The 23,941-nt window shown below is 53.9% G+C and overlaps 2 protein-coding genes across 8 annotated transcripts in view; both read left to right on the top strand.

The window, feature by feature from the left end:
* C2CD2 (C2 calcium dependent domain containing 2) overlaps positions 1–17,804 on the top strand; it is a 94,270-nt gene extending 76,466 nt beyond the window's left edge. For all 4 annotated transcript variants that reach the window (XM_073887061.1, XM_073887062.1, XM_073887063.1 and 1 more), the window contains exons 9-14: positions 1,314–1,438; positions 1,927–2,101; positions 2,893–3,006; positions 5,020–5,147; positions 6,528–6,837; positions 14,050–17,804. In XM_073887061.1, coding sequence (XP_073743162.1) covers positions 1,314–1,438; positions 1,927–2,101; positions 2,893–3,006; positions 5,020–5,147; positions 6,528–6,837; positions 14,050–14,312 — 1,115 coding nt within the window. In that variant the 3' untranslated portion in view covers positions 14,313–17,804. The remainder of the gene's footprint in view (positions 1–1,313; positions 1,439–1,926; positions 2,102–2,892; positions 3,007–5,019; positions 5,148–6,527; positions 6,838–14,049) is intronic.
* A 6,037-nt stretch (positions 17,805–23,841) lies between these two features.
* Positions 23,842–23,941, top strand: part of PRDM15 (PR/SET domain 15) — a 62,470-nt gene continuing 62,370 nt past the window's right edge. For 2 of the 4 annotated variants that reach the window (XM_025863475.2, XM_025863474.2), the window contains exon 1: positions 23,842–23,899. The gene's annotated coding sequence lies outside the window, so the exon portion shown is untranslated. The remainder of the gene's footprint in view (positions 23,900–23,941) is intronic. The other 2 variants (XM_073887056.1, XM_073887057.1) reach the window with 2 other exon arrangements.

The following is a 23,941-nucleotide window of genomic DNA, read 5'->3' as shown; positions in this document are numbered from 1 at the left end:
CCAGCTGGCTTTTCCTTATAAAATAATCCACAACAGCTTACACTGGACACATTGCTGTAGAAACAAGAAAGCAACAATTAAAGGTAAAATCACGAACGTGAACATGGACCTGTATGTATGCATGTGTGTAACTCAGGAGTTTCAGTATGTATTAGGTTTTTAAAAATGCCCATAAACATACCAAAATTAGGAGAGGGGGACCCTTACGTGGCTTATCCTGCTAAGAGACCAAGCCATTTTGTTGTCTCCCAGAGTTACAAAGACACAGGAAAAAGCAATTCAAGCTTCTGTTTATTAGCAAGAATTCTTTTGATTTTTTTAAAAGATTTTAAGTTTTTAAAGATTTATTTATTTTAGAGAGAGAGAAAGGGGCAGAGGGAGAGAGAATCCTCAAGCAGACTTCGTGCAGAGCACAGAGCCCGACCCTAGGACCCTGAGATCATGACCTGAGCTAAAATCAAGAGTTGGCCGCTTAACCGACAGAGCCATCCAGGCGCCCCCATTAGCAAGAATTGTGAGCTAATTTCCTTGATTCTGTTGTCTTGGGATAAGATCAGTGAGGTTTGAACCTAGGGTGGGCCGATGTTTGCCTGGAGAGAAGCCGACTCCCAGTCCGCTCCTGAGGCACCACTCCTTTGGCTCCTTTGGAGGTTCATTCCTGTACAACCTGATGGGATCTATGAAATTTCACATTAAAAACAAAAAACAAAAACAGAACAAAGAACAACCATAGAACCTTTACCGAGACTCCCATAGTTTTGACATCTTGCCCAATTTGCTTTACTATCTGTGCTCACACTTGGTGGTTGCTCTTGATTTTGCTTGCTGTCTCTGCACGCGCACAAATGTGTGTGCACACACATGCTGGAGGGTAAATGTGTGAACATTTGAGGGTATCAGGCCACGTACTCCTCCTTTCTTAGGTGCATATTTCCTAAGAATAAGGATATTCTCTTCTGTGTCCACACCCCAGCTGTCCGCTTCCTAAATCTGCACTGATTTCTCTAACCTGCCGCCTGCCTTCCGCTTCATCGGTTGGCCCCGCGTCCTTTAGAGCAGTTACCTTCCACTCCTGCACAGGATTAGATTCTGCCTTGAGTCTCCTGTCTCTTTTCGCCTCCTTTGGTCTGGAGCATGTCCACCGCGTCTCTTTGTCTCTGGTGTTCTAGAATGTTCTGAAATGTCCTGAACCTGGACGATGTTGGAGAGGACAGAATGCGTTGGGAGTTCTGGTTGCGGTGGCGGCTCCCGCTAACCCCTGCTCCCGTGGAACCCTGTGGAAACATATCTTTACTTGTCTCCTGTCTTTTTAGCTCTGTTGGCAATGACAACCATTCCTTTGGACTTATTCAAGAAGCAGCCTTCTGGGCCCCAGAGCTTCACGTTGACCGGCGGGTCCTCCTTCGGCAGCTCTGTGCTGGGTTCGGTCACTGCAGAGGTACGTCATTCTCTACCGTGGCCAAGCTCCAGCTTGACCCACTTGAGATTAGGAGCATCTTTACCTTGTCAGTCCGTCTTAGGCTTGCTTCAAGCAGGAAACAGGATGCTCACCTAAGAGGAGCTCCTATTTCATACTGTGCATTTCTAGACGTGAATGGGACACTTCCTGCCCACGACTGTGTTGAGTGGTCTGCCGCATGGGGAACTTTCCATGATGCCGTGTCACGTGCGCCTAACCCAGAAAGGGCCATTCGATTTCGTTTGGGTCTCCAAGCCTTTGTACCCATCATCAGGCGCTGAGTGGCTGGGTCTGAGCAGGGGGCTTCTCACCTCTCGGTTCTGGGGCAAACCCAGATTAATGACAGGAAGGCTGTAGTACTAAGCGATGTTGATTGACAAAGTCAGGTTCTTGCAGAGGAGGGCAGCACGCATGCCCAGGGGTCGATATTGGCGCTGCACGAAATGCGTAACCAGCTTTCTCTGCAGTTTTCTTACTTAGAACCCGGTGAAGTGAAATCCTGGCAGACCCCGCCACCTGCTCCTGCTGCAAAGGTAGAAAAAGACCGCACGGTGATGCCATGTGGGACCGTGGTCACTACTGTCACTGCTGTGAAAACCAAGCCTCGCTTCGACACGGGGAGGGCGTCCCCGCTGAGCTGTGGTGAGTGCAGCCTGTGCAGACTTGCAGCCCACGGCCCGTGAGCATCTTGTCTCTGTAGACGGCAGGAGCCGCAGGCTGCCGGAGTGAGTGTGGTTCACAGTCTCATGGCCCAGAAAGAAGGGTAACTGGCCAGACTTGTGCTTAGCTTTTCGTTTTTTAGCCAATCACCTATTTTCTCAAATAACTACATGACATGCCGAGGCAAGGTTCAGCCCTGTAGTGCATGCTGAAGCTAAAAACCTAGATATTAAATATCTAGTTCAATGAACTACCCAATTACACTTACGGGGGGACAACCCGCTGTCTTGAAACATTAGATGTAAGTGATCAGTGCAAGTCCTTAGGTTGAGAATCAGTTTTTTAGAAAGCCTGGTGTGCAGTCACTTGAGATCTAGCTGAATTCTGTACCTGTCCCCCCAGCCTCTGCCCCAGAGACAACTTCTGTTTAAGTGTAGGACTTAGTATTTTATTTGTATTTATATTGTTTCTGCTTCCAGAGAGATAATGTATTATCTTCCCAGAACAGGTTGCCTGGCACCACCGTTCTTGAATACAAAACAGAAAGTGAAATTCTGGCTTAATTAAAATGTTTCTGAAATTTTATGTAAACCCAGGTTCCCAGCATTCTTTTGGGTACTTGCCTCACCCTACCCACCCCCCCCCAAAAAAAGAGAGACTGTTAAAAAAAAATCCGAATGGTTGGGGTTGCGTGAGAGGTGTGATTTCACCTTCCGGGAACTGTAGGTTCAGATGGCTTTTGGGCCATTGTGATCCGGATTTTCTCCCGGCAGAGTCTCCCCTGAAGACGCCTGTCAAGGTGAAGGTGATCGAGAAGGACATCTCTGTCCAAGCCATCTCCTGCCACGGGGCTCCTGTCAGTAAGACCTTCTCTTCTTCGGACACAGGTAACGGGGCACGTGCTCAGGGCATCCTCCCTCTCACCTCCTTCCAGGCTCTCCTCCTCCTCATCCGCCCACAGGTCAGCATTTCCTTTTCGGAGTTTGGGAGGCACTCTTTTGAGTAATAAGAGCAGATTGAGGAGGAGACTGGGGGAATGGAAGCCAGGCAGAGACCAGGGGTGGTGTGAAGTTTTAGCAGACGCTTTCACAAAATAAACATAAAAACCCAGTTTATGCCTCATGTTATAAAACTTTTGAGCATTATTCTCCTCTCGCTCAGTACACCAGTGCTCTGAATATCATCACATAAGCAGGACTTGGGGGTGTAGTCCTAAAGGCGGCTTTGTTGTCGTCTTCTGCTGTCCCAGAAAAGGGGCTTGTTAGGAGTGGTCTCCCCCAGAACTCTGCTCGCAAATTCCCCATTTTTATGGTCACGTTTAGGTAATAAATGTCTTTGGAGAGATGAGTTACGGCCTCCCTAAGTCAAAGCACAATCTAAACTTGGGGATTACGTTTGCTCCCTTTGCTCGGGTGTGACCTGCTGTCAGACAAAGGGCAGGTGGGCTCCTTCTCTGCGGCTCACGTCTCCCCATCCTCCCAGTCCTGTTTCTGGTCTTGCCAAGGTCAAGGATAGGACAAGGAGCGGAGGACAGGGGGCAGGAAGCTCCCATCTGACGGGTGCTATCTTCGGACGGCTTCGGATCATCCCTCAGCCTGGCAAAGCTGACACTGCCCCCCCCCCCCCCCCGCGGGAGTGCTCACGGTTCTCTGGAAACCGCAGGCTCCCCCCAGCTGCAGCCTCCTAGATGCAGCGGTGGCCCTCCTGTGGCTGGCTGCTCCCGATGCCCCTTTTCCTGCCCCTGGCCGAGTGCCCCGCTGCCCCATACCGCAGGGACTCCTTCCCCTGCGCAGGATCCCTTTTTAACAGGCTGACGTTCCCACTGTGGGTTTCTCTCCCACTCCATCCCTGCACCGCCCAGGGCCATCGTAGCCTTCTGGGGCACCCCTGGCACCTGGACAGGGCTTTGAAGGACAGCTCAGAGCCACTGGGTGCTCTCCTGGGGGGTCCTCGCCAGCCCCCGCCTCGTGAGCCTCTCGCTTCTCACTGTGGGTGGTGGCCAGACAGCGTGTGGCCACATCGGCCCCTCGCCAGTCCCCTGGGAAATGGAGCATCTGTCGTCCGCGGTCAGAAACCGAGGCAGGAGACACTCCCGTTAATGCCTGCCCTTCTCATCGCTTTGTTCGACTCTGCCTGAGCAGGGGCTGCCTCAGTGAAGGGATAGGCTGCAGCTCGGCGTCAGTGACCTCGGCCATGCCGTCCCCCTGGCTGCCTGGCATCCCCCCATGTCTCAGATGGGCATAAAAAAGGCCCCTGCCTCATAGGGTGTGGGATGGCAACACAAAACAGTGTGCTCCCAGCCCTTTGCAAGCACCTGCTAGGTGGTAAGCGTCCCACAGATGTTGGCCCCACTTGTGGGGTACTGACCATGGGGAGGAGCTGCCTGTATGAACTGGCTCATAGGAGCTCACTGTGTTGAACCACTCTCGGAAAGGAAAAGGCATTGCCTTCCAAAGTTCAAAATCTTCTAAGGGGTCAGAGGTTTTTTTGTTTGTTGGTCTTCCTGCTTTCATTGTTTTTCATCAGCTCTATGGAGGTATGACTGGCATATAAGAAAGTGCAGAAATCGGAGTAAGTACACAGTAGTGAGTGCATGGAACCATCCAGAAGCAGCGATAGACCAAGGGGGTCTGTGAGCCAAACCCGGCCCTGTTTCTGTTCATAAATTCCATCGGAGCCCAGCCTTGTCCGATCATTTCCGTACAGGCTCAGGCTGCCTGCACGGGACTGAGGCCGCCGTGAGAGTTCGTGGCGCAGGCCGGCCCACAAAGCTTAACCCGTTTACTGTCCAGCCCTTTCCGGAAGCGATTTGCCAGCCCCTGCCTGGGGATCATTTCCATCAGCCCTGGAGGTCCCCAGAATGGTGTGTAATGTGCTCAGTGCCGCCTTCCCTCCCGCAGAGCTGCTGGTGCTGAACGGCTCGGATCCCGTGGCAGAAGTCGCCATCCGCCAGCTCAGCGAGTCCTCAAAGCTGAAGGTCAAGTCACCGCGGAAGAAGAGCACCATCATCATATCAGGGATCTCCAAGGTGCGGCCATGCGCCCCGGGGGCTGTATCTGTTGGTAGCCTGGCTTCCTCCTGGTGGAAGGTAGCCCGACCTCCTGGTGACGTCCAGAAAGCTCCATGCAAAGGGCAGGTCCCGTTCCTCACCGGGCACGAGGCTCACTCACGGCCCTGTGTTTATGCAGCTCACCCCGTTCGTGAGGAAGCTTGCAGGCTTCTGGCCTGGGATGCTCTGGTTGTTGAGGGGTTGGTGAACCATGTGAAGAAAAGCTATTGAAAGAGAAAGACTGGGCTGACTAAGGCCAGTTTGGGGACAGAGCCGCTACCCTCTCGCGGGTCGACATGTCTCCAAAGGCTAGCAGAGAGGGCAGCCCCCCAGGGCCAGGGGCCGCGCGAGGGTCCCGTATGCGTGTGGAACATCTCAGAATGAGCAAGGGGAACGCCAGCAAGGAAGGGGCTTTCGTTGTGAGGGATGAGGAGCAAGAAGACGTGGTGAACACAGAGGGTGGGCTGGCACCCGGAGGGGCCAGGGGAACGCGGCAGTCTGTAGCTCACGCCGAGGTGGGCCAGGGGAGGTGTGGAGGGCACTCACCAGTGTTGCCATTATACTCAGGGCCTCGGCGGCCAGTGCCAAGTACCAACTGGCAGGGCTGGCACGTGGTGCCTCGGGCCTCCGGATGCACTTCCGGAGGCGGCCAGCAGGGGGCGGCGGCACGAGGAGTCTGGGACCATGTCCTCTGCTTTCTCGAAGGCTGTATCTTGGAATCACTAGGAACCCACGTAAACTTTACATTTAATGTGTCCAGCCCACTGCGGTGACTCTGTTTCACGGAGGCTCAGATGGCCCCATCCTGAGTCAGTGGGCACTCGGCCAGCCAAGTGCAGTTGTCAGGAAGGGGGCTCCCCTGTGAACTGCGGGGCAGCCCCGGGGAGCCCCTGGCCCCTTGCCCTTGCAGTCACCTTCCCACCCTCCAGCCCACGGGCCCCAAGGGTTAGGGCAGCACTGCACGTGTCTTAGACACAGAGACCAGAATTCTTAGGCTACGGTGTGTGTGCCAATTAATTTCTGCTTGCAGGAAGCGAACTCCCGTAGGAAGAAGTGTTAAAAGACACACTGAATCTATAGCCCACTTCCTGTGCCTCCCTGTGCGCTGTCTGCCACTTAGAAGGAAGTCTCTCCCTTCCGCGGGCCCCCCTGCTGGGGAAGGGTGTCTGCTTCCTCCACACCGCTCCACCTGTGAACGCAGGCGCCCCTCGCAGCCAGGGCCCCTGACCCCCTGCTGCGAGGGGAGACCTGCACTGGCTGCATTTCAGTCCCTGTGAAACACGGCCGCGCCTCCTGGGAAAGACGCCTGTCGTTGCCCCCCGCCCCTCAAGCTGACTTCCTTCTTTTGTCCCGGGACAGACCTCACTATCTCAGGACAATGCCGCTGCCCTAATGCTGGACTACTCGGCCTCCGTGGACGGTGCCCACCAGGAGGACACCCCGTCCCTCGTGGGGGCGGCCGCCACTCCTGCCCCCCGCGAGGACGAGGCCTCAGCCCCTGCCCCGCCGGCCCCGGAGCCCCAGGAGAGCGAGCTAGACTCGTGGGACTTGGACAAGGAGTCACAGGCCTCGGCATGGGGCAGCCAGGCCCCGCTGGACCCCAATGGGGACGAGCTGTCGGAGAGCTCCCTGAGTGTCTCGGAGCCGGGCGCTGCCAAGAAGCATAAAGGTACCCGCACCCACGCCCCCCGCCCACCCGCCCACCCACTAGCTTTTCTCTCCTGCCCGTTTCCAAGCTAACCTTCAGTTCGATCGCCAGCTTCCCTTCCCTTCTCCTCTACAAATCCACCCCGCCCTCGGCACCCTGCCCCAGCAAGCACACCCTCGTGGCAGGGGTGAGCCCGCTTGGGGCCGGTGGGCAGGCGGCATATTCAGAATCCTTCCATCTCTCGGCACTGAGCGGGGCAGTTTGTGGTCATGCCTAGAGGCGCCCCTTCTTCTGTCTGCACTCCGCCCCGCCCCCGAAATAGAACCCTCCAGAACGTTTAGAGGGGGTCACCAGGCGACTCCGCACAAAGCCAGCAGCTCTGCTCATTGTGCCTCAGACTCTTCCCTCCAACTAAAAGCTGCCCAGACCTCAGGGCTGGGTCCTGCTAGCGTCCACGGGCAGATAAGTCCCCCAGAAAAGGAGACCATTAACTTAATGTGTGTGTAGTGATGAGCAGTCACGTCATTAGAATAATCTGTTGTTTTCCATCAGCACTAAATCGATGCTTTGCATTTGCAGATTTTGTCAGCCTGTGCCGTTTATTTAGTGCTCTGGCCTGATGGTAACCTAAAGAGCCTTTCTGAGAGACTGTAGTCTAGGGGCTTGAGGTCCCTTTTAGATGGGCAGGTCAAGCCTCCCGAGCCTCCTCTGTGTGTGAGGATGCACCCCCCTCCCAGGCAGGAATAAGGAGATCCCGGGGCAGAGACAGGACGGGAGACAGAATGCAGGCGCCTGAGCGCAGCTGGGAGTCCTGGGTGCAGCTCAGCGCTAAGTCCTCGCCACCCCCCCTCCCCGCCCCCCGGCCCCCCGAGAATGCAGACTCCGGGAAACCGCAGTCACTCCTGAGTGACAAGGGGAACCTTGGTAAGCTGTTCTGCTGCTGCCTTGCTCCGCTCCTCTGTTCTTGCCGTCACGGACCAGTGGTTCTCAAACTGGGTGATTGTGGCCCCCCTCGCCCCCCAGGGACACAGGCAGCGTCCTGAGACAGTTTCAGCGGCCACAGCGGGGGGCTGGGGTGCTTTTGGTGGCAGGCAGTAGAAGCCAGGGTGCAGCCCCAAGCCTGCAGCGTGCAGGACAGCCTAGCCCCCTCTGGCCTGGTCTAGGGGGTCAGCACCACCCGGGGGAGCTCCCCTGGCCCCGAAGAAGGCAGTGTGCGCTGGGCAGAGCAGAAGAAGAGGTGCAGGGTGGGGCGCCCCTTCCTCCCCCTTCCTTTTCCTGATGGCCAGCAGTCCGCTGCCTCTTCTCGTGAACCCCAAACCGCCAACCCGCCTTCCTGCGTTCACTCTGAGAGGCTGCGCCTCGCTGACCCTGAGTCCATCCAGAGACCACCATTCCCTCATCCCTTGCTTCCTCCTTCCCTTCGTCTGCTTTTCCTTCCGGAGAGTTCTTTCTCTTGGGTTTCCATCCTGGCTGTGCCATGGCCATGCTTCTCCTTTCCTGGCACTGGCCAGGGGGATGGCACCCCTCCGGAAGGGCACTCTTGGGGACCTGGGTGCTGACAGGTGTGCCTGGCGCTTCCCTGGAGCCTGGGCACGGGGACCTCCCTGGACGTGGTGCCTGTGGCGTCGGACTTGTAAAGGGATGTATTTGGCAGTGCTTCCAAACTTGCTTCTATTCCAGTGTTTTCTGAGAGATTTGGGCACTGCGTCTCTAGGAGATGTTGTCAGAACCCTAGACGATTCTGTGTTACGGGTGCCAAAGCGTTTTTGTGCACTGAGGATTTTCAGCTTTCTACCCGGGGATCAAGGGAGCGGCTGTATGGAATGTTCTCTCCGTTTTAAACTGAAGCTCATTTTCTGGCTGGAGAACCACCTGTATGTCCAGTCACAGCAGGGGTTCACATAGGTCCCCAAGACTGCCGGCGTATTTAGAATTCTCTTGCAATTTCGCTGGTTGGAAATGCACATTATCGTGACGCTGCAAGCCAATACAGGGAAGCTAGTCCCCCAGTTCAGGTTGATTTTTAGCTTAACCGAGCATCCATGTTGTTGCATAGCAACGGGAATGTCCGTAACAAGACTGTGTGTTTAGAGATGGTTAAGACGGTAGAGTCCGTGTTCTGCGGACTTTACCATAAGAACAAAAGTATTGATGGAGACTTTGAAAAATACTAAAAAGTAAAAAAACAAAACAAAAGCCCCAAACCGCCCCAAACCTTGCCAGATGTCCTGCCCAGTAACGTCACGTGCGCGCGGGCGCGATGCTTCGGGACTCACTGTCTGTCATTCTTGTTTTGCTCCCGCATACTTTTCTTTTGACCTCTGACCTCTTCTCGTCATCTCGTGCTCATTCCCTTTAACTTAAGAGGATCGCTATGCCAACCAGAATTAATTGCCTACACAGTAAGTTATTTCTGTCTTATATTTTTTTTTCCCCAAACATTTGAGTACAGCCTTGCCTTGAGAAAAGCTTATTTTGTGACAGCAGGAAGCTGATCTCCCCTTTCCTTTGTTCCCTGTTCCTTTCCAGCGTGACCTGCCCAGGATGCTAGTGCCCCCATTTTCCTCCTTAGACGTGCGCTGGTGGGGTTACTGTAGCACGTCTACCCCTCAGGGGGGCGGGGCGCTGTCCCCCAGCTCAGGGGACAGCCAGCCTCGCACCCCGTCAAGTGCATATGCACCGGAGCCGGGCCCTGGTTCTAACAAGCAGTCACTTTTCTAAACGGACTATCTATGGTTTGGCTTGAATTCGAGAGCTGTTCTCTGGGCAGCAAACTACGACGTGCAAAGTGACTTCTGGTCACTGTTTTCCTACCTCTCAGATTTTGAGATGGATTCTTCAGTGACCTATTCATGTCTGTTAGGGTCTGTGGACATAAACAAGAGTAAATTGGGAAGTATTTGCCGTATTAAAGCTCTAATTTAGAATAATTATTTTTGAAGTTCTTCCTATTTGTTTATTCTCTGGCTCTTTTGTGGTTTTATTTTTTTTTTTAACCTTGCTAGAACCAGGGAAAGATTTTTTTTTTTTCCTTCCTCTCTGTCCCCCATTTAAGATGTTGGCTATTTGCTTCGAATTTCACATACCTTCTCTCCAGATTTTACCTGAAGGAATCCTTAGGGTTGCGAGCGAGGTCTGGGTCTTGCTCCTGCCTCTTGGGGTGGCTGAGGTGGTCTGGACTAAAGGAGCTCAGCTTTATAAAACCCAGGGTCTGGACTAAAGGAGCTCAGCTTTATAAAACCCAGACCGGGGCGCTTGGGTGGCTCAGTCATTAAGCGTCTGCCTTCTGCTCAGGTCATGATCTCAGGGTCGTGGGATTGAGCCCCGCATCGGGCTCCCTGCTCAGGGGGGCGTCTGCTTCTCCCTCTGCCCCTCCTCCCTGCTCATGTGCTCTCTCTCTCTGATAAAGAAATAAAATCTTTAAAAAAACAAAAAAACTCAGACCACTCGGGCTCCTGCTCAGGCACTGTGAACTTCCCCATCAGCAAAGGTGACAGATTCTGGGGGCCCAGAGGCAAGGGTGACATACCAAACTGTTAGTTGCTGTCTTAGCCAGAGTTCTCTAAAGAAACAGAACTGCAAGGTGCTGCATTTCAAGGAAGTGGCTCACACCATCATGGGGTCTGACAATCTGAAATCTGCGGGGCAGGCTGGTCGGCTGGAGACAGAATGTTGTCTTCTCCCGGAGGGAGCCCTTGGCGTTGGCCCTTAAGGCACTGAGCCGATGGGATGAAGGGCACGCCCACCATCCAGGGTAAGGCGCTCTAGTCCAGGATAGCCGAATGCACTGTTGACCCCGGATCTACCCGGTGCCTTCAGGGGACAGATGCGTGCTGGCAGGGCTGACACCAAAGACAGAACGCCACGGCCCCAGGGAGCTGAGGAAGCTCCACACCGAGTCCCTTCCCACTGGCGGAGGAGTGCACTGGCCTTTCTGTCCTGGACCCTCACACCTCCGCGGAGTGGTGCAGTGTCCCCTGTGTGGCCTTGGGCTTCTGGCACTATTTACCCCAAAGGTCATTGTGATTCATGCCCCAGCTTAAACAGACCTTAACGTCTTTAGACTATTTAGACTATTTAGAAAGGAGAACGGAATGACGTCCGTTTATGCTAGTCATTCTTCTCGCTTGAGTCAAGCTGCGGATCAGGGAGGGATTTGCATCCTGTCTTGCACACGCTACCAACGTGCCTCTCAAGACTGATACTGTTCCGGAAACCTGTCCATGTCCGTGTTGGAGTGCAGGGCTGTGCTCTGGGGTGCTCTGACAACTGAGACCCATCCCGCTCCCAGGAGGCCTTCCCCGGTGACCGCCCATGCACGGGTCCTTTACCAGACCTGCTGGCCACTTCTCGGGGCTGGCACCCGTTCCCTGCCAGCTCAGACAGCATCCCTTAGGTGCAGAGGGGAGCCAGGCATGAGCACACAGGCTTTCTGCCCTGGGGCCCCCGTTCGTGGGGCAGAGTGCATCAGTGCTAGGGATAAGCCATAAGCAGGGCTCCAGCCTACAGATTTGCAAACCTCAGCCTCTCCTTTCACACGACCCCTCCATCCGAGGCGGTGGTATTGTCCCCACAGAAGCCATGACAAGTCATGTCAAGTTAGGGGACACCCACGCTTGGTGAGTTATGATGACGTGCACCAGGGGACACAGGACATCATCCGGTTCTCGTATGGATATTGAACAATCAGATTTAACAGAACTACAGACCTGCGTGGGGATGGAAGCACAGAAAACGGCCCGTTATAGCCCCTGTCCATGGGCCGCGCGGGAGCAGACCCTAGCTTGTGGGACAGACTGCTGCCGGCAGGAGCGTTTCAAGTCAATACGGCACACAGGTCTTTCCACTTTCCCAATTTTACTCACAGGCTGGAAGTCCCTGATATTCCATCTTGATATGGCAAGAATTTGAGTTTTAGTCATTTAAAGTGCAGTCTCATTTAAAGTTGTTTTTTTTTTTTTTTTTATTAGAGCGAGCATGCATGCGAGTCAGGGGGAGGGTCAGAGGGAGAGAATCTCAAGCAGACTCCCCACTGAGTGCAGAGCCCGATGCGGGGCTCGATCCCATGACCTGAGCCGAAACCAGCAGTCAGAGGCTTTCCTGACGGAGCTACCCAGGCACCCCAAGTGCAATTTCATTTAAAAGAGTTAAAAGTGGCTGCTTAAAAACGTGTAGATTCCCTTTTTAGAGAACTGTGAACACAGCCACCTCCTCCGAATCTGATGCAGACCCATGCTTCTCAGCAGCCAGATGCTGGTCTGTCCCATTCCACACAGCCTCAGGCTCAGAAATGGACAGTCTCCCGGCTGCGGAGGCCAGAAGTCCAAGGACCTCCTGCCGGCCATGACGGAGACTCTGCTCCATGCTCTCCCTAGGTTTTTGGTGTCTGCTGGCATCCTTGACCTTCCTTGGCCTGTAGAAGCATGACCCCCACCCTGCCTCCACCCCCCTCCCCCCGGCACTCTCCCCATGGGCACACCTGCATCCACAGTTCTCCTTTGAATAAGGACACAGTCGTGTTGGTATTAGCACCTGCCCTGATTCGCCGTCGATGAATCACCTCTCTAAAGACCTGTCTATAAATTAAGGTCCATTCTGAGCTCCTGGAGGTCAGGACCCCAACATAACAAATTCTGGAGGGATAAGATCCAACCCGTAACACCACCCCTGCTCACACCCTAGCCCCTGGCTGCAGACCCCAGACCAACTTTCAGTGCAGGGACCCCTGGAATGGGCTCTGGAGATGGGGTCCTCCAGGACCTCCTGTTCCTGCTGACCTCCAGCCGCCCCGGCGAGGGGCCACTCTGCCCCCGCTCAGGCTTCTAGCCCCCTGGAGAGACGGGGCACATGGGATTAGAGCACTCCAGGTTAACCGAACGGATCCGGGTGAGAGCCCACCTTTATATGCCCTTCAGGGACCCCAAGCTGAGCCTAAAGCAGGTTTCTGTAGATTAGAAACACTTCCTGGGCCCCAGCGACCCGAGGTGACCTGTCAGGCTGCAGCCCCTCCCGGTGCCCAGGGCATCTGATCAGGGGATTAACCAGTGGGCACCCGTGCATCTGCCCCACCGGCCAGACTGCAAAGTCAAATCCAGGTGGTGGTGGTGGCTGGTGGGGTAACACAGCCCAGCTGGTGACTTCTCTTGACAGGCTGCATCTTACGGAGATTTGAACAGCTCGAGGAACAGACATTCGTGGCCCCTGGACGTAGCGCAGCAGGCCTGTGGCAGGGGTAGAGCCACGTACACATTTGGAGTCCCCATCCCGCTGCCTGTCCTTCCCGCTGTCCTTGAAAGCCCCGCACACAGCCTCTCCACATTAGATCAGTGGAGACACGCCCTCGTGATTCTGCAGAATAGGCTGTTTGATTGTATCCAAAGAGAAAATGAAAAAAAAAAAAAAAAAAGACCATTTCAGCAGCTTTGACCAGATGACATTCAGCCTATGTCTGGGGCTCTTGAGCTCTCTGCTGCCGCCGAGCCTGGACAGAGCAAATGGGAAGTCCGTCCTTGGCGCCAGGCCCAATGAGCAGCCTCTTAAAGTCACGGGCGGGCGGGCGGTTCTACAGTGCTCATTGGTGAAAAGTCCACAAGACAGGGCTGGGCCTGATTCCACCACTGTCCACCCGCATTTCGGGGAGAAGAACCAGCAGATGCTCCTCGTGGTCCCCCCTGAATAAACATTTGGTCATTGGTGTCTGTCAGGGCTACTCAAGTATTTGGTAGCTCAATCATGAAAATAATGAATTGCCAAATAGCCATAAAGCTCCTCATCCTGATGGGCAGACTTTCTCCTTTCAAAGCCATCAGCACTGACACGCAGATGTGATGAACTCCAGGCTGGCTGGGAAGGTTCTCTGACCCTGCTGGGGTTTCCATAACATGGCCATCTTTGCTGGGGGTGGGGAGCCAGGGGACCCGAGGGAGGGACAGCCTACTGCCCTCAGCCTTGACCAGGAGCTCAGGGAGAGAGAGGTCTGCCCTGGGACGCACCTGACAGTCCAGCTCACTGCTTCTCGGCTCAGAGTCTTTTCATCCTGAAAACTCTGGTGTTTGGTCCAGGCCAGATTCTGGCTGCTTTTCCCATGTGGATATAGTGACCGCACACCAAAGTAAGAAACTGCTTTTTAATTAGAGTCACTCAGACGTCCCTGTTTCTTTTCATCTTGGACTAGTGGTCCCGGCGTTTCATCCACAGCCCATCTGACTGGCCCCCTGTGCTTTCCTCTTACAGGAGGGATTTTAAGGAAAGGTGCAAAGCTGTTCTTCCGCCGGCGACATCAACAGAAAGACCCCGGCATGAGCCAGTCGCACAACGACCTTGTGTTCCTGCAGCAGCCAGAGGGGGCCCGGAGGAAGGGGGTGACGCTCACCAGGATCCTGAACAAGAAGTTGCTCTCCAGACACAGAAGTAAGAGCACCATGAACGGGGCTCTGGGGGACCCCGTGGCCGGCAGCCTGCCTCACCAGGACGCGGGAAGACGCGGGCCCACCTAACCGCCCACCAGGACGGAGTGAGAGTGCCTGCAAGCTGTCAGACGGCCGCCTGGGCTAGCTGGGTTAAAGGGCCATGAAAACCCGAGTCTCCGGCCAGGAGGTTTCCCCCCAGAGACAACTGTCCGATTTGCCACCCGATGCCAAAGGAGACCCGAACGCTCTGCCACATGGGCTGTGCTCCGATCCAAGAGCTGAAGTTAAATGTGAGATTTACGTTATGAACTAAAGAACATCCTATAATGGATGGTGGTGGGGCAGATGTGGGGGACTCAATTTCACCCGCACTGCACTCGGACACATAGTACCTTGGGTCCACTCCTGGACCGCGTCGCAAAGAGGAGGTGTCCCCCTGTGCTGTCACTGTGAATGGAACGGATGGGTCACGTGTCCTCACGGTCTGCTCAGCGTCACGGTACAGCTTGCCCTGAGTACAGAGAGGTGGGACAGAGGCAGGATTTGGAGTCCATAGAGAAATTACGGTGGTAACAGAGACACTATGACAAAGGTAGAAGGTAGTTGCCTTTGATATTAGCCATATAACTTGAAACCATATGCCAAACACTAAATCTCTCCTGCACACATTATGCTGAGCTTTCCTGGATGTTTACTTTGAGCCTGTTTGCAAGTGGGAGATCTATCAATTCCTATGTGGTTTTTACGTTTTCCTTTATAGTGTCAAAAGTGCTCATGATCGTGGGGGGGGCGGCGGCTCTCAAGTGAGGCTAGGAGCAGTAAGTACCCATCACCATGGCGACACCACACACACGGTTTTCCTTTCGCCCCTGGCTGGTTTGCCAAACGCTGCCGATGGCTGAAACAAAGAACTTCTAGGACGGAAGAGAAAACTATTGTGTGTCTCGGGTAGGAGTCTTAGGGGTGGAAGTTTAATAACAAATGGGCCAAACGTCGCATCAGTCCTCTCGGGAGCTCTCCAGAATTCTGCCGTGAATAGCGCTTGACACGTTTAGGGGTGTCCTTGTTTTGGTTTCCCGTGGGGGGGAAAAAAAAAAACAGATAAATGTGGCCCACCATGTGCGTATCCCTGGGTACCCTTCGCGCCACAGTCCTCGTCTGTCCGCCTGTCCGTGTGTCTGCACCACTGGCCCGTCCACCCGAAGGTGCCACTGCCAGGGACGAGCTGGTTAGGGCTGTGGCTGTCCCTGTGAACTGTCTGGATGGTTTAGCAAGACTCGCTTTCTTCTGATGAGATTTAAAAGGCTATCATGAAGCCTGGCCTCTATCATGGATAGGAAATTGGGGGCACTCCTTCTCACGAGCGCTTTTGTTGACCCCAAAACACGTCTTTCAGGGGGTAACGGAGCCACTGCCGAACAAAAACCTTCCCGAAAACCCAGATTACGGAACTTTTTTCCCTTTTTATTGAGGGAGAGATTCTAAAACTACATGAAGAATTTTACTTTGAAATACACACTCAGAAGTGCCCCGGGGTCCCAGGAATTACCAGGTGACTGTAAGATGCGTTTTTACAGGGGACTTTTGATTTTCGTCACCTCGTGAAACAGCACCAGGCATTCCAACGTGTCGTCATACCAAGTTAGTCTCCGCAGGTTGGTAATCACTGCTAGTCTTTTTGGAACCCATCTGGTCACTTTGTCTTAGTGGAAGGATTATTGCCCACCCCCCCCCTCAACGCCCTGTGGTAGGCAGCACCTTGGGACATTCAAGAATTAATTCTCAGAGGACATTGTGTGTCAGAATTTCAGGCACAGGTCAGAAGTCCTTAGCACAGTTTTTTGTTTGCTTCTGAAGTTCAGATCAACTCAATTTATTCAATGTGATGGTATCAGAGTTTTATGTTGGCACTTTCTTGCTCTCAACAAAAAATGTCTTAGCCATTCCCATTCCTGATTGACCCCGTGAGCATTTTGTTCACTGTTTAATATTTTTGCCAAGGGCTTGCTTTCTCAACTTCCTGGTGACTTGAAGCCTCTTCCAGGTCCCGGGCAAGCGACAGGTGGGCTTTCTGTCCCACGTGGGACGCAGGACCGTCATGCGAGAGGTGGAGAGCATTAAGGAGATCCGTGTTTCCGTGTGTCTGTCGGGCACACATCAAGAGCCCCATACCTCTGAGTCAGATCCAGGAGCACCCCCCTCAAGCTGCACACATGTTTTCTTCCTCTGAGGGCCTTTTCTGAACTTACAGGACACCCGAGAGAGCACGGAAGGGTGCATGAACATAGCACCGTGAGAAAATGGGCCGTGTTGATACTGTGAATGCTTCTTTAATGGTGTAGGTATTTATGCGAAAGTAAATGTTATGAAGGGTACATGTCAATTAAGATTATACACCAAATGCTAAACATACCAATCTGTAAATCACCTTATTCCCTTGCCTTTCCTTATGCTTTAGGGGCACAAGAGTTTTTGTTTCTGTTTTGCGTTCGTGCTATTTTTGCAAAGTGGTGTTTCGGAGTGATTTCTCACGAACGCTAATAGGAATGTGTGTCTGCATGTCTGGAACCAGGTGCGCACATTGGTTGTCGTGAGCTGGGGCACTGCCCTGCATTCACGGATGCACCCGTGTTTGCAGAGGAATGCAAGGGAGCTTGAAGTGTGTGTGTGTGTGTGTGTGTGTGTGATTAATGTGGCAATAACAAAAGCACCGATCTCATCGTCCCGTTGGAAACCCGCTGTGAAGAAGATGGTTTAGACAGTCCTTTCTTTAAATCAACTCTCAAGTTTAAGTTTAAAGCCAGCCCTTGATTCCTCCTGAGAGCTCGGTGGCCAGTTGCTGCCCACCAGTCACAAATTAGGTGCCTGTCTCGGTGTCTGATTGGTTTTACTGGCTGCCTCTACAGAAGAGAGTTGCAAGTTTTCTTCTTGAGCAGAAAGGCACACGTTAATTTATATCGCTGCCAGCAGGTGTGGGGGTTTTCCTGGTAAGAGCCTCACAGTCCTGACACGTCAGAGCACAAGCTGGTGGCCCCTGGAAGTCAGAACGTTGATGTCCACTGGGTGGAAAACAGGTCTTGTGCTGGTGTAGACCCCGATGCCAGGCCCTCCCTCCCCTGCCCCACACCTGCTCAGGCCCGATTACCAAAGCATGTGGCACGGACACACCAGCGCTGCTACGTTCTGCAGAGCAAACTCAGGTCCCCTCCGGGCCCTTCTCTTCAGCATTCCTGTTTTACGTGTGAGGAGGCATCCGGAATACATCGACCTGCCCAGTTCACCCAGCTTCCAACGGCTCAGTCACGTACCATTTACAAGTTAGCCTTGTAAGTACTCCCCCCCACCACCCACCCAATATCACATCAAAGCTACATTTTTTTAAAAAGAAAACGAAAGGTTTTGAAGGTATGTGGCAAGGTCTGGCTTGATGTTTAAGTGTGGTGATGAATTTGCTGGACGGTGATTGTATTCCTTGGTAGCACTTTAAACACAGGTCCCTGTCCTGCACCAAACTGTGGAAGATGTGGCTGGAACATGAATAGTCTTTGAAAGAAATAAATGTGCACATGGGACACGAAACACCGACTTGTGTTTGCTGAGCCCTGGGCTGTCCCAAAAGCCCCGCATGTGCCTGGGGTCCCGGATCACGGTCCGTCTCCTGCTTGGTGCTCGGCAGTCGGTGTGCATGCCCGCCGTGGGCCACTGCGTGAAAGAGGAGGTGGGCCCTTCGCTCGTGGCCACTGCTGCTTGCTCTGTTCTTGGCAGAGACCCTTCCTAACGTCTTCTGACATGACGTTGGCATCCTATTTTAGGCCTGAGACTAAAACCATTTACTAGAAAGTCATTGTTTCCAGGGACCCCTGGGGTCATGGTGAATGAGCGGTGCTACCAGTCAGGGTTGGGTTGGCCTGGGTCCTCCTGAGGTGCAAGCTGGCAGGAGGTGAGTCTGCGTGATCCCCAGCAACCTTCGGAGGGGCACTGTCCCCTTGGAGGCAGTTTTTTATATGTCCCTTAACTCCCAGGGTCAATGCCTGCCCCCGCAGGCTCTTGCGTGGGCTCAGCATAGGCTGGTATCACACTGGCACAGGGCTTGTGGTAGTTCCTGGGTGGGGCAGGGCACAGCCAGACAGATGGACAGGTCCTGCACAAACCCCACAGGCATCTCGGCTCCTTCCCGGGGCGGCTCTCCTGGGTATGGAGTGGGAGCCCAGATGATTCATGCCTTTACGGGAGCCCTCTACCTGTACACAGCTCCAGCCATCCCGGGCTTAGATTCGGATTCTCAGCTCTGGATGTGGCAAGCGATGGCAACCCGGTGTCTTGTTTGGGGTGGAGGTGTCTGAAACTGCACGGCTACTTCCTGCATGACCTGCAGTCCATTCTGTGTGGATGCTGCAGCAGGAGACCATTTGGGCCTGCTGGAAGGCCAGCCTTGCCCTAACTGACCGGCTTTCCTAAGCAGATCTCCTGCTGGTCACCTCGAGGCACACTCTGTACTCTTACCAGCCCCGTCTATACTGTCCACGTTTTTTTTTTTTATTTTATTTTAGAGAAGAGAGAAAGCGTGAGTGGGAGGAGGGGCAGAGGGAGAGAGATAATCTTAAGCAGGCTCCACGTCCAGTGTGAAACCCAATGCAGGGCCTGAGCTCACAACCCCGAGCTCACGACCTGAGCCAAAATCGAGTCGGATGCGCAACCAACTGAGCCACCCAGGCGCCCCCCAACACGGCCCATGTTAACCCACACCAGCCACCTGCAGTCTGCGAATGTGCACCCCTTGTCCCCAGCACATGCCCCGCCCTGTTCTAATGACCCAACCAAACACGAGCCCCGCCTCCTCCATGAAGTAGCCTTGGCCACCGAGGCCGGCCGGGAGCACCGGGCGCTTCTTTCGGTTCCTATCACTTGACCCCCTATCACTCCCTCTTAACGCTGGCTCCTGGGCGGGCGGTGCATCCACTGGGCTGAGGACGGTGCGCACCTAGTGAGTAATGACCGGTGTCGGCTGGCAGCCCTGTATGAGCTCACTGGAGACCCGGCACAGGGGACGGAGCCCGCCACGGAGGGGACAGAGCCTGCCACGGAGGGGAGCCTCTGACAAAACCATGCTACTGTTTACCTTGGTCGCTTCTACAAATACAGGGTGCTGCGTGCAGGTATTAATACATCGTTTGTAGAAAAGGCAGATTACTCACCACAGAGGTCTGGCTACCAGGATGGATGCCTGAGCGCAGGGCCCTCCTGACGGGAGAGCTACCAGATCCTCTTCCCACGGTGCCCGAGAAGTACCCACGGTCACACTCCGCCACAGCTGTCCCCGGCTCCGTACGGCCACTTCCACAGCGCAAACTGCCACGCTGCGTCCTGCGTGTGCCAAGCATTCACAACTACTGATTATACTGATATAAAGTCGGGTGCTTAGGTGCCTTGGAGTACTTGGTATTTTATACAGAAGCTAGATAAAGATCCAAGACCACAGTGATAGTAACTAATACGAATTGAGCACTTAGTATTGGCCAGAATTTTTTCCAGAGTTTTACATCTAGTGACTCCTACGCTCTTTGAAACCACCCCAGGAGTTATGATCCGTGTCCGCTTCACAGATGAGTAAATGGAGGCACAGAGAGGTTAAGTAACTTGCCCAAGATTACACAGTGGTTAAGTGGCAGAACCAGAGTTGGAGCCCAGGCCGTCTTGCTGGAGGATCCCAGCCCCTAGCCACGAGCCTCGGCTACCCTGTGTCAGACGGAGAGACCGGGACATCATCTTTTCCAAACTTTCAGCTCCCTGTTGTGGGCGAGGATACGCTAAAGTGAGATGCAACGCTTTGCACGTAGTGGGAATTAAATTATTTGCTGATTAGATCTCTCTTTATCTGGGTAAGAAAAACCAGCCAGGTCGTAAAGCTAGAGGGAGCGTAGAGAAGTGGCTTAGGGATACGTATTTTTATAATGTCCGGTACAAAAGGAGTCAATTAACAAAAAACTGGGGCTGATGGGCCACGTGACTTAGGACACACACGTCTGAGGCAGCCAGTGTCGGGGCTGAGGGCACCGCCCCTGGGCGGGGCCTCACGGAATCATGATGCCGCCTCACTGCTCAGCTCGTCTCTGCTCGGGAGGAGCAGTGCTCGTAGGAAAATCCACTCAGAAACGGAAGCTCTCTCATTTTTAACTCCCTCTGCTTACTTTTTAAAAATTTCAGGGACACCTGGGTGGCTCACTCGGTGAAGCGTCGGCCTTCGGCCTGGGTCACGATCCCGGGGTCCTGGGATCCAGCCCCGCGTCGGGCTCCCTGCTCAGTGGGGAGCCTGCTTCTCCCTCTGCCTCTGCCTGCCACTGCCCCTGCTTGTGCGCACTCTCTCTCTGTCAAATAAATAAAATCTTAAAAATAAATAAATAAATAAATAGAAACTTCAAACCTACAGAATAACCCATATAGACCTCACTAGATTCACCGATTTTGATATATTTGCTCTACCTACCTACGTATCATCTATTGATCAATTGATCGATTGCTGTGTGGAGACATCGTGTTTTCCCCGAAATTCTTCAGGATGCATTTTCTGAGAAGGATGGCCTCTTCACATCACACACTCAATGATCATCATCCTTGGGGAGCTAGACATTGAGGCTACCCAGTATCAGGCGCTACGTTCAGGTCTCCCCAACTGCCCAAGAACATCTTTCATAGGTGGCTTTTCTTTTTTTTTTTTTTTTTTTTCCTGCTTGGGGTTCAGGCAAGGTTTCTACATTGCTTTTGTTGTTAATAATAAAATCTGACACTTTCAGAAACAAAACTTTAAAAAAATGTTTTTAAATTTTGGATGGATCAAAGACAATTATATGACTTTATTCATACATGGAATCTAAGAAACAAAACGGATGAACATAGGGGAAGGGAAAGGAAAATAAAATAAGATGAAAACGGAGAGGGAGACAAACCATGAGCGACTCTTAACTCTAGGAGACAAACTGAGGGCTGCTGGACAGGAGGTGGGTGGGGGGATGGGGTAACTGGGGGATGGGCATTAAGGAGGGCACGTGATGATGTGATGAGCACTGGGTGTTATATGCAACTGATGAATCACTGAACTCTATCTCTGAAACTAATAAAAAATAAATAAAATTTTGGTTAGAAATCTGCTTTCAAAAGAATTGTTTCCAGCCTTCATAGAGGGAATATACTGAACACCCTGGGGATTCTCCTGAAGATTCGATGAGCATTGTGAATATCAATCCCAGCCCTGTGCTATGTGTACTAACATGAGAAACGGCTTTAGGTGGCCTCAGGTCGACTTTTACAGGTTTTCACTCTTGCTGTAACCGGTCCATTTTTTCTGCAAACAACCTGCTTTTGTTCATGCTTGCCAGTACCTCTGGTGTGCAGAGGCCCAGAGAAGCATTTGGGCATTTGAGAAATGCAAGCAGGCACTCAAGGGGTGGGAGGTAGGTGAGGGGGGCGTGTTAGCTGTCAGCGGTCAGTCTGGGACTCTTGGCGATTGAGCAAAGACCTGAATGCTGAAAAGATGGTGGTGGAGAGCCCCAGGAGAGCATTCCAAGGTGGAGCAAATCTGTGCAAAAGACCTCGACGACATGTTTGAGGGACAGAAGGCTGGAGGGAGGCAGGGGGTCCCAGGGCTGAGTGGGGTATGAGCAGGGTAAAGGTGAGATGATCAAGAGAGGTGTGGGAGGCTGGGGTGCAGACCTACTGTTGAGTGCCGCTGGGAAGTCACTGCAGAAGGTTAGGGAGGGCGGACCTATGAGCCCTAGCAGCACAACGTGCTCAGCATGCCCCCTCTGCACCTGCTCAACCTTCCACCCTACAGCAGGGCCCCTTCAGTGGGTCCTTACTACCAATTCATACAGGTACGCCTGGCTGTTGAATAAATTCCTGCTCATGGGCCTGCCTGGCCCAAGGCTCTATGCATTTAGAATTCCCATATGAACAAATGGCCCAGATGGGGGCTATGCCAAATTATTCTCCCACCAGAAAAAGATGAGACAGCTTATTTTCTATAGTCTCTTCAAAATAATGCTATTGAGCTTAAAAAAAAAAATCTTTGCTAATGTAACAGGTAAAGACAATCGCACACCAATTTCGCCTTTTCTCTCCTGTTGGTATAGTTGAATAACCTTGCTTAGGCTTAAGAGCCATTGTATTTTCCTGACCGGGACTGTCCATTTTCCTATGGGGTTCTTTATCTTTTTCCTATTGATTCCTAGGAGCTTCCTAGGTATGAGGGAGATGAGTCCTTTCTGATACCAATTTCAAATCATTTCCCAGCAGTTCATCCCCTCTTGGACTTTACTGCTGGAGCTTTCTGCCAAGTAGAATAAAGAAGACAGTTTTACGGCCCTGCACTGGAGACTAAAAGAGTCCTCTAGCCCCTTCTATTTGTAACATTCTGGGGCCACAGGTCCATTCCATGCAGGGGGTCAAGAGGCTACGCAGGCCGCTAGGACCTGGGAGTCCGGAGGGGGCAGAAACAGCTCCAGGGAGCAGTCTGGCCTTCAAAGCTGCCCCGAGGGGGTGGTGCTTTTCCCCGAACTTTCCACGTAGCAGCATCGCACTGGTCAAGGTGTGGATTTCAGGAGCCCCCTGTGCCTGGGTACAGATGCCCGCCCCGCTCGACTTCCGAGCTTGTTGGGGCAGAGTAAGCGCTCCCATGCGTGTTCCCTGAGTGGATTTGGAGGACCGCGACACCCCATCCGCTGCATTCAGAAGTAACTATGATCTGGCAGCAAATCTCAGACTGCTTTTAAAGAAAAATTTGACCCTTTCTTCCACACAGCGCCCCCACCCCCTCAAGGAAATTAAGTCTCCAGCAACCAGCAGAAGAGACTTAAAGGGGTCCCGGGGCTGCGGACGCCTGTCGCTTCCAGGGTCCCAGGACGGGACACGCGTCCGAGAAAGGGACAGCAGAACCAGCCCCGCTTCTCCCAGGCCGGTCCGGATCCATAGCTCGCCGCTCTCCTGTCTACACCGCCCGCTTTCCGACAACCCGATCCACATCACCCGCTCCCGGTTCCACATCACCCACTCCCGGTCTACACTGCCCGCTCCCTGCCGCTCTCTGTCCACGTCGCCCTTGCCCTCCGCACCCCCAACCACGCCTCGCCGCTCTCCTGTCCATGCCGCCAGCTCCGGGATCCGCAGCACCCGCTCTCCCACCCACCCCCGTTCGCGCGGCCCGCTTTCCCACTCCCGGTCCCCACGTCCTGCGACCTGCAAAGCAGGTCCACGCCGCCCGCTCCCGGGTCCACACCACCCGCTCTCCCACTCCCCGGTCCGCGCGACCTTTCTCACTCCCCGTCCACACCGCCTGCGACCTGCTTGCTGCTGTGGGTCCACGCCGCCCGCGCCTCGCCGCTGCCCGTGCACGCCGCCCGCTCCCGGGTCCACACCACCCGCTGTCCCACTCCCCCATGCGCGCGGTCCGCTTTCCCACTACCCGTCCATACCGTCCGCGACCTGCTTGCTGCTGTCGGTCCACGCCGTCCGCGCCGCGCCGCTCCCAGTCCGCGCCGCCCGCGCCGGCGCCTCTCCCCGCGCGGACTACAACTCCCACAATGCCCCGCCGCCGCCCCACGGCTTCCGGTGCTGCGCAGTTTCCGGAGCGGATCGCAACCCGGAGTCCGGATCCGAGCCCGCTCTGCACATTCCACAGGCAGGTAAAGCCCGGGGCCCCGCGCCCGCCGCCGGCCCCGCGCGCC

Source organism: Callorhinus ursinus, unplaced genomic scaffold, assembly GCF_003265705.2.
Source record: "Callorhinus ursinus isolate GAN/ISIS: 27379988/994484 unplaced genomic scaffold, GSC_fseal_2.0 scaffold75, whole genome shotgun sequence".
Lineage (NCBI taxonomy): Eukaryota > Metazoa > Chordata > Mammalia > Carnivora > Otariidae > Callorhinus > Callorhinus ursinus.
This window is presented reverse-complemented; position numbering and strand designations above follow the sequence as displayed.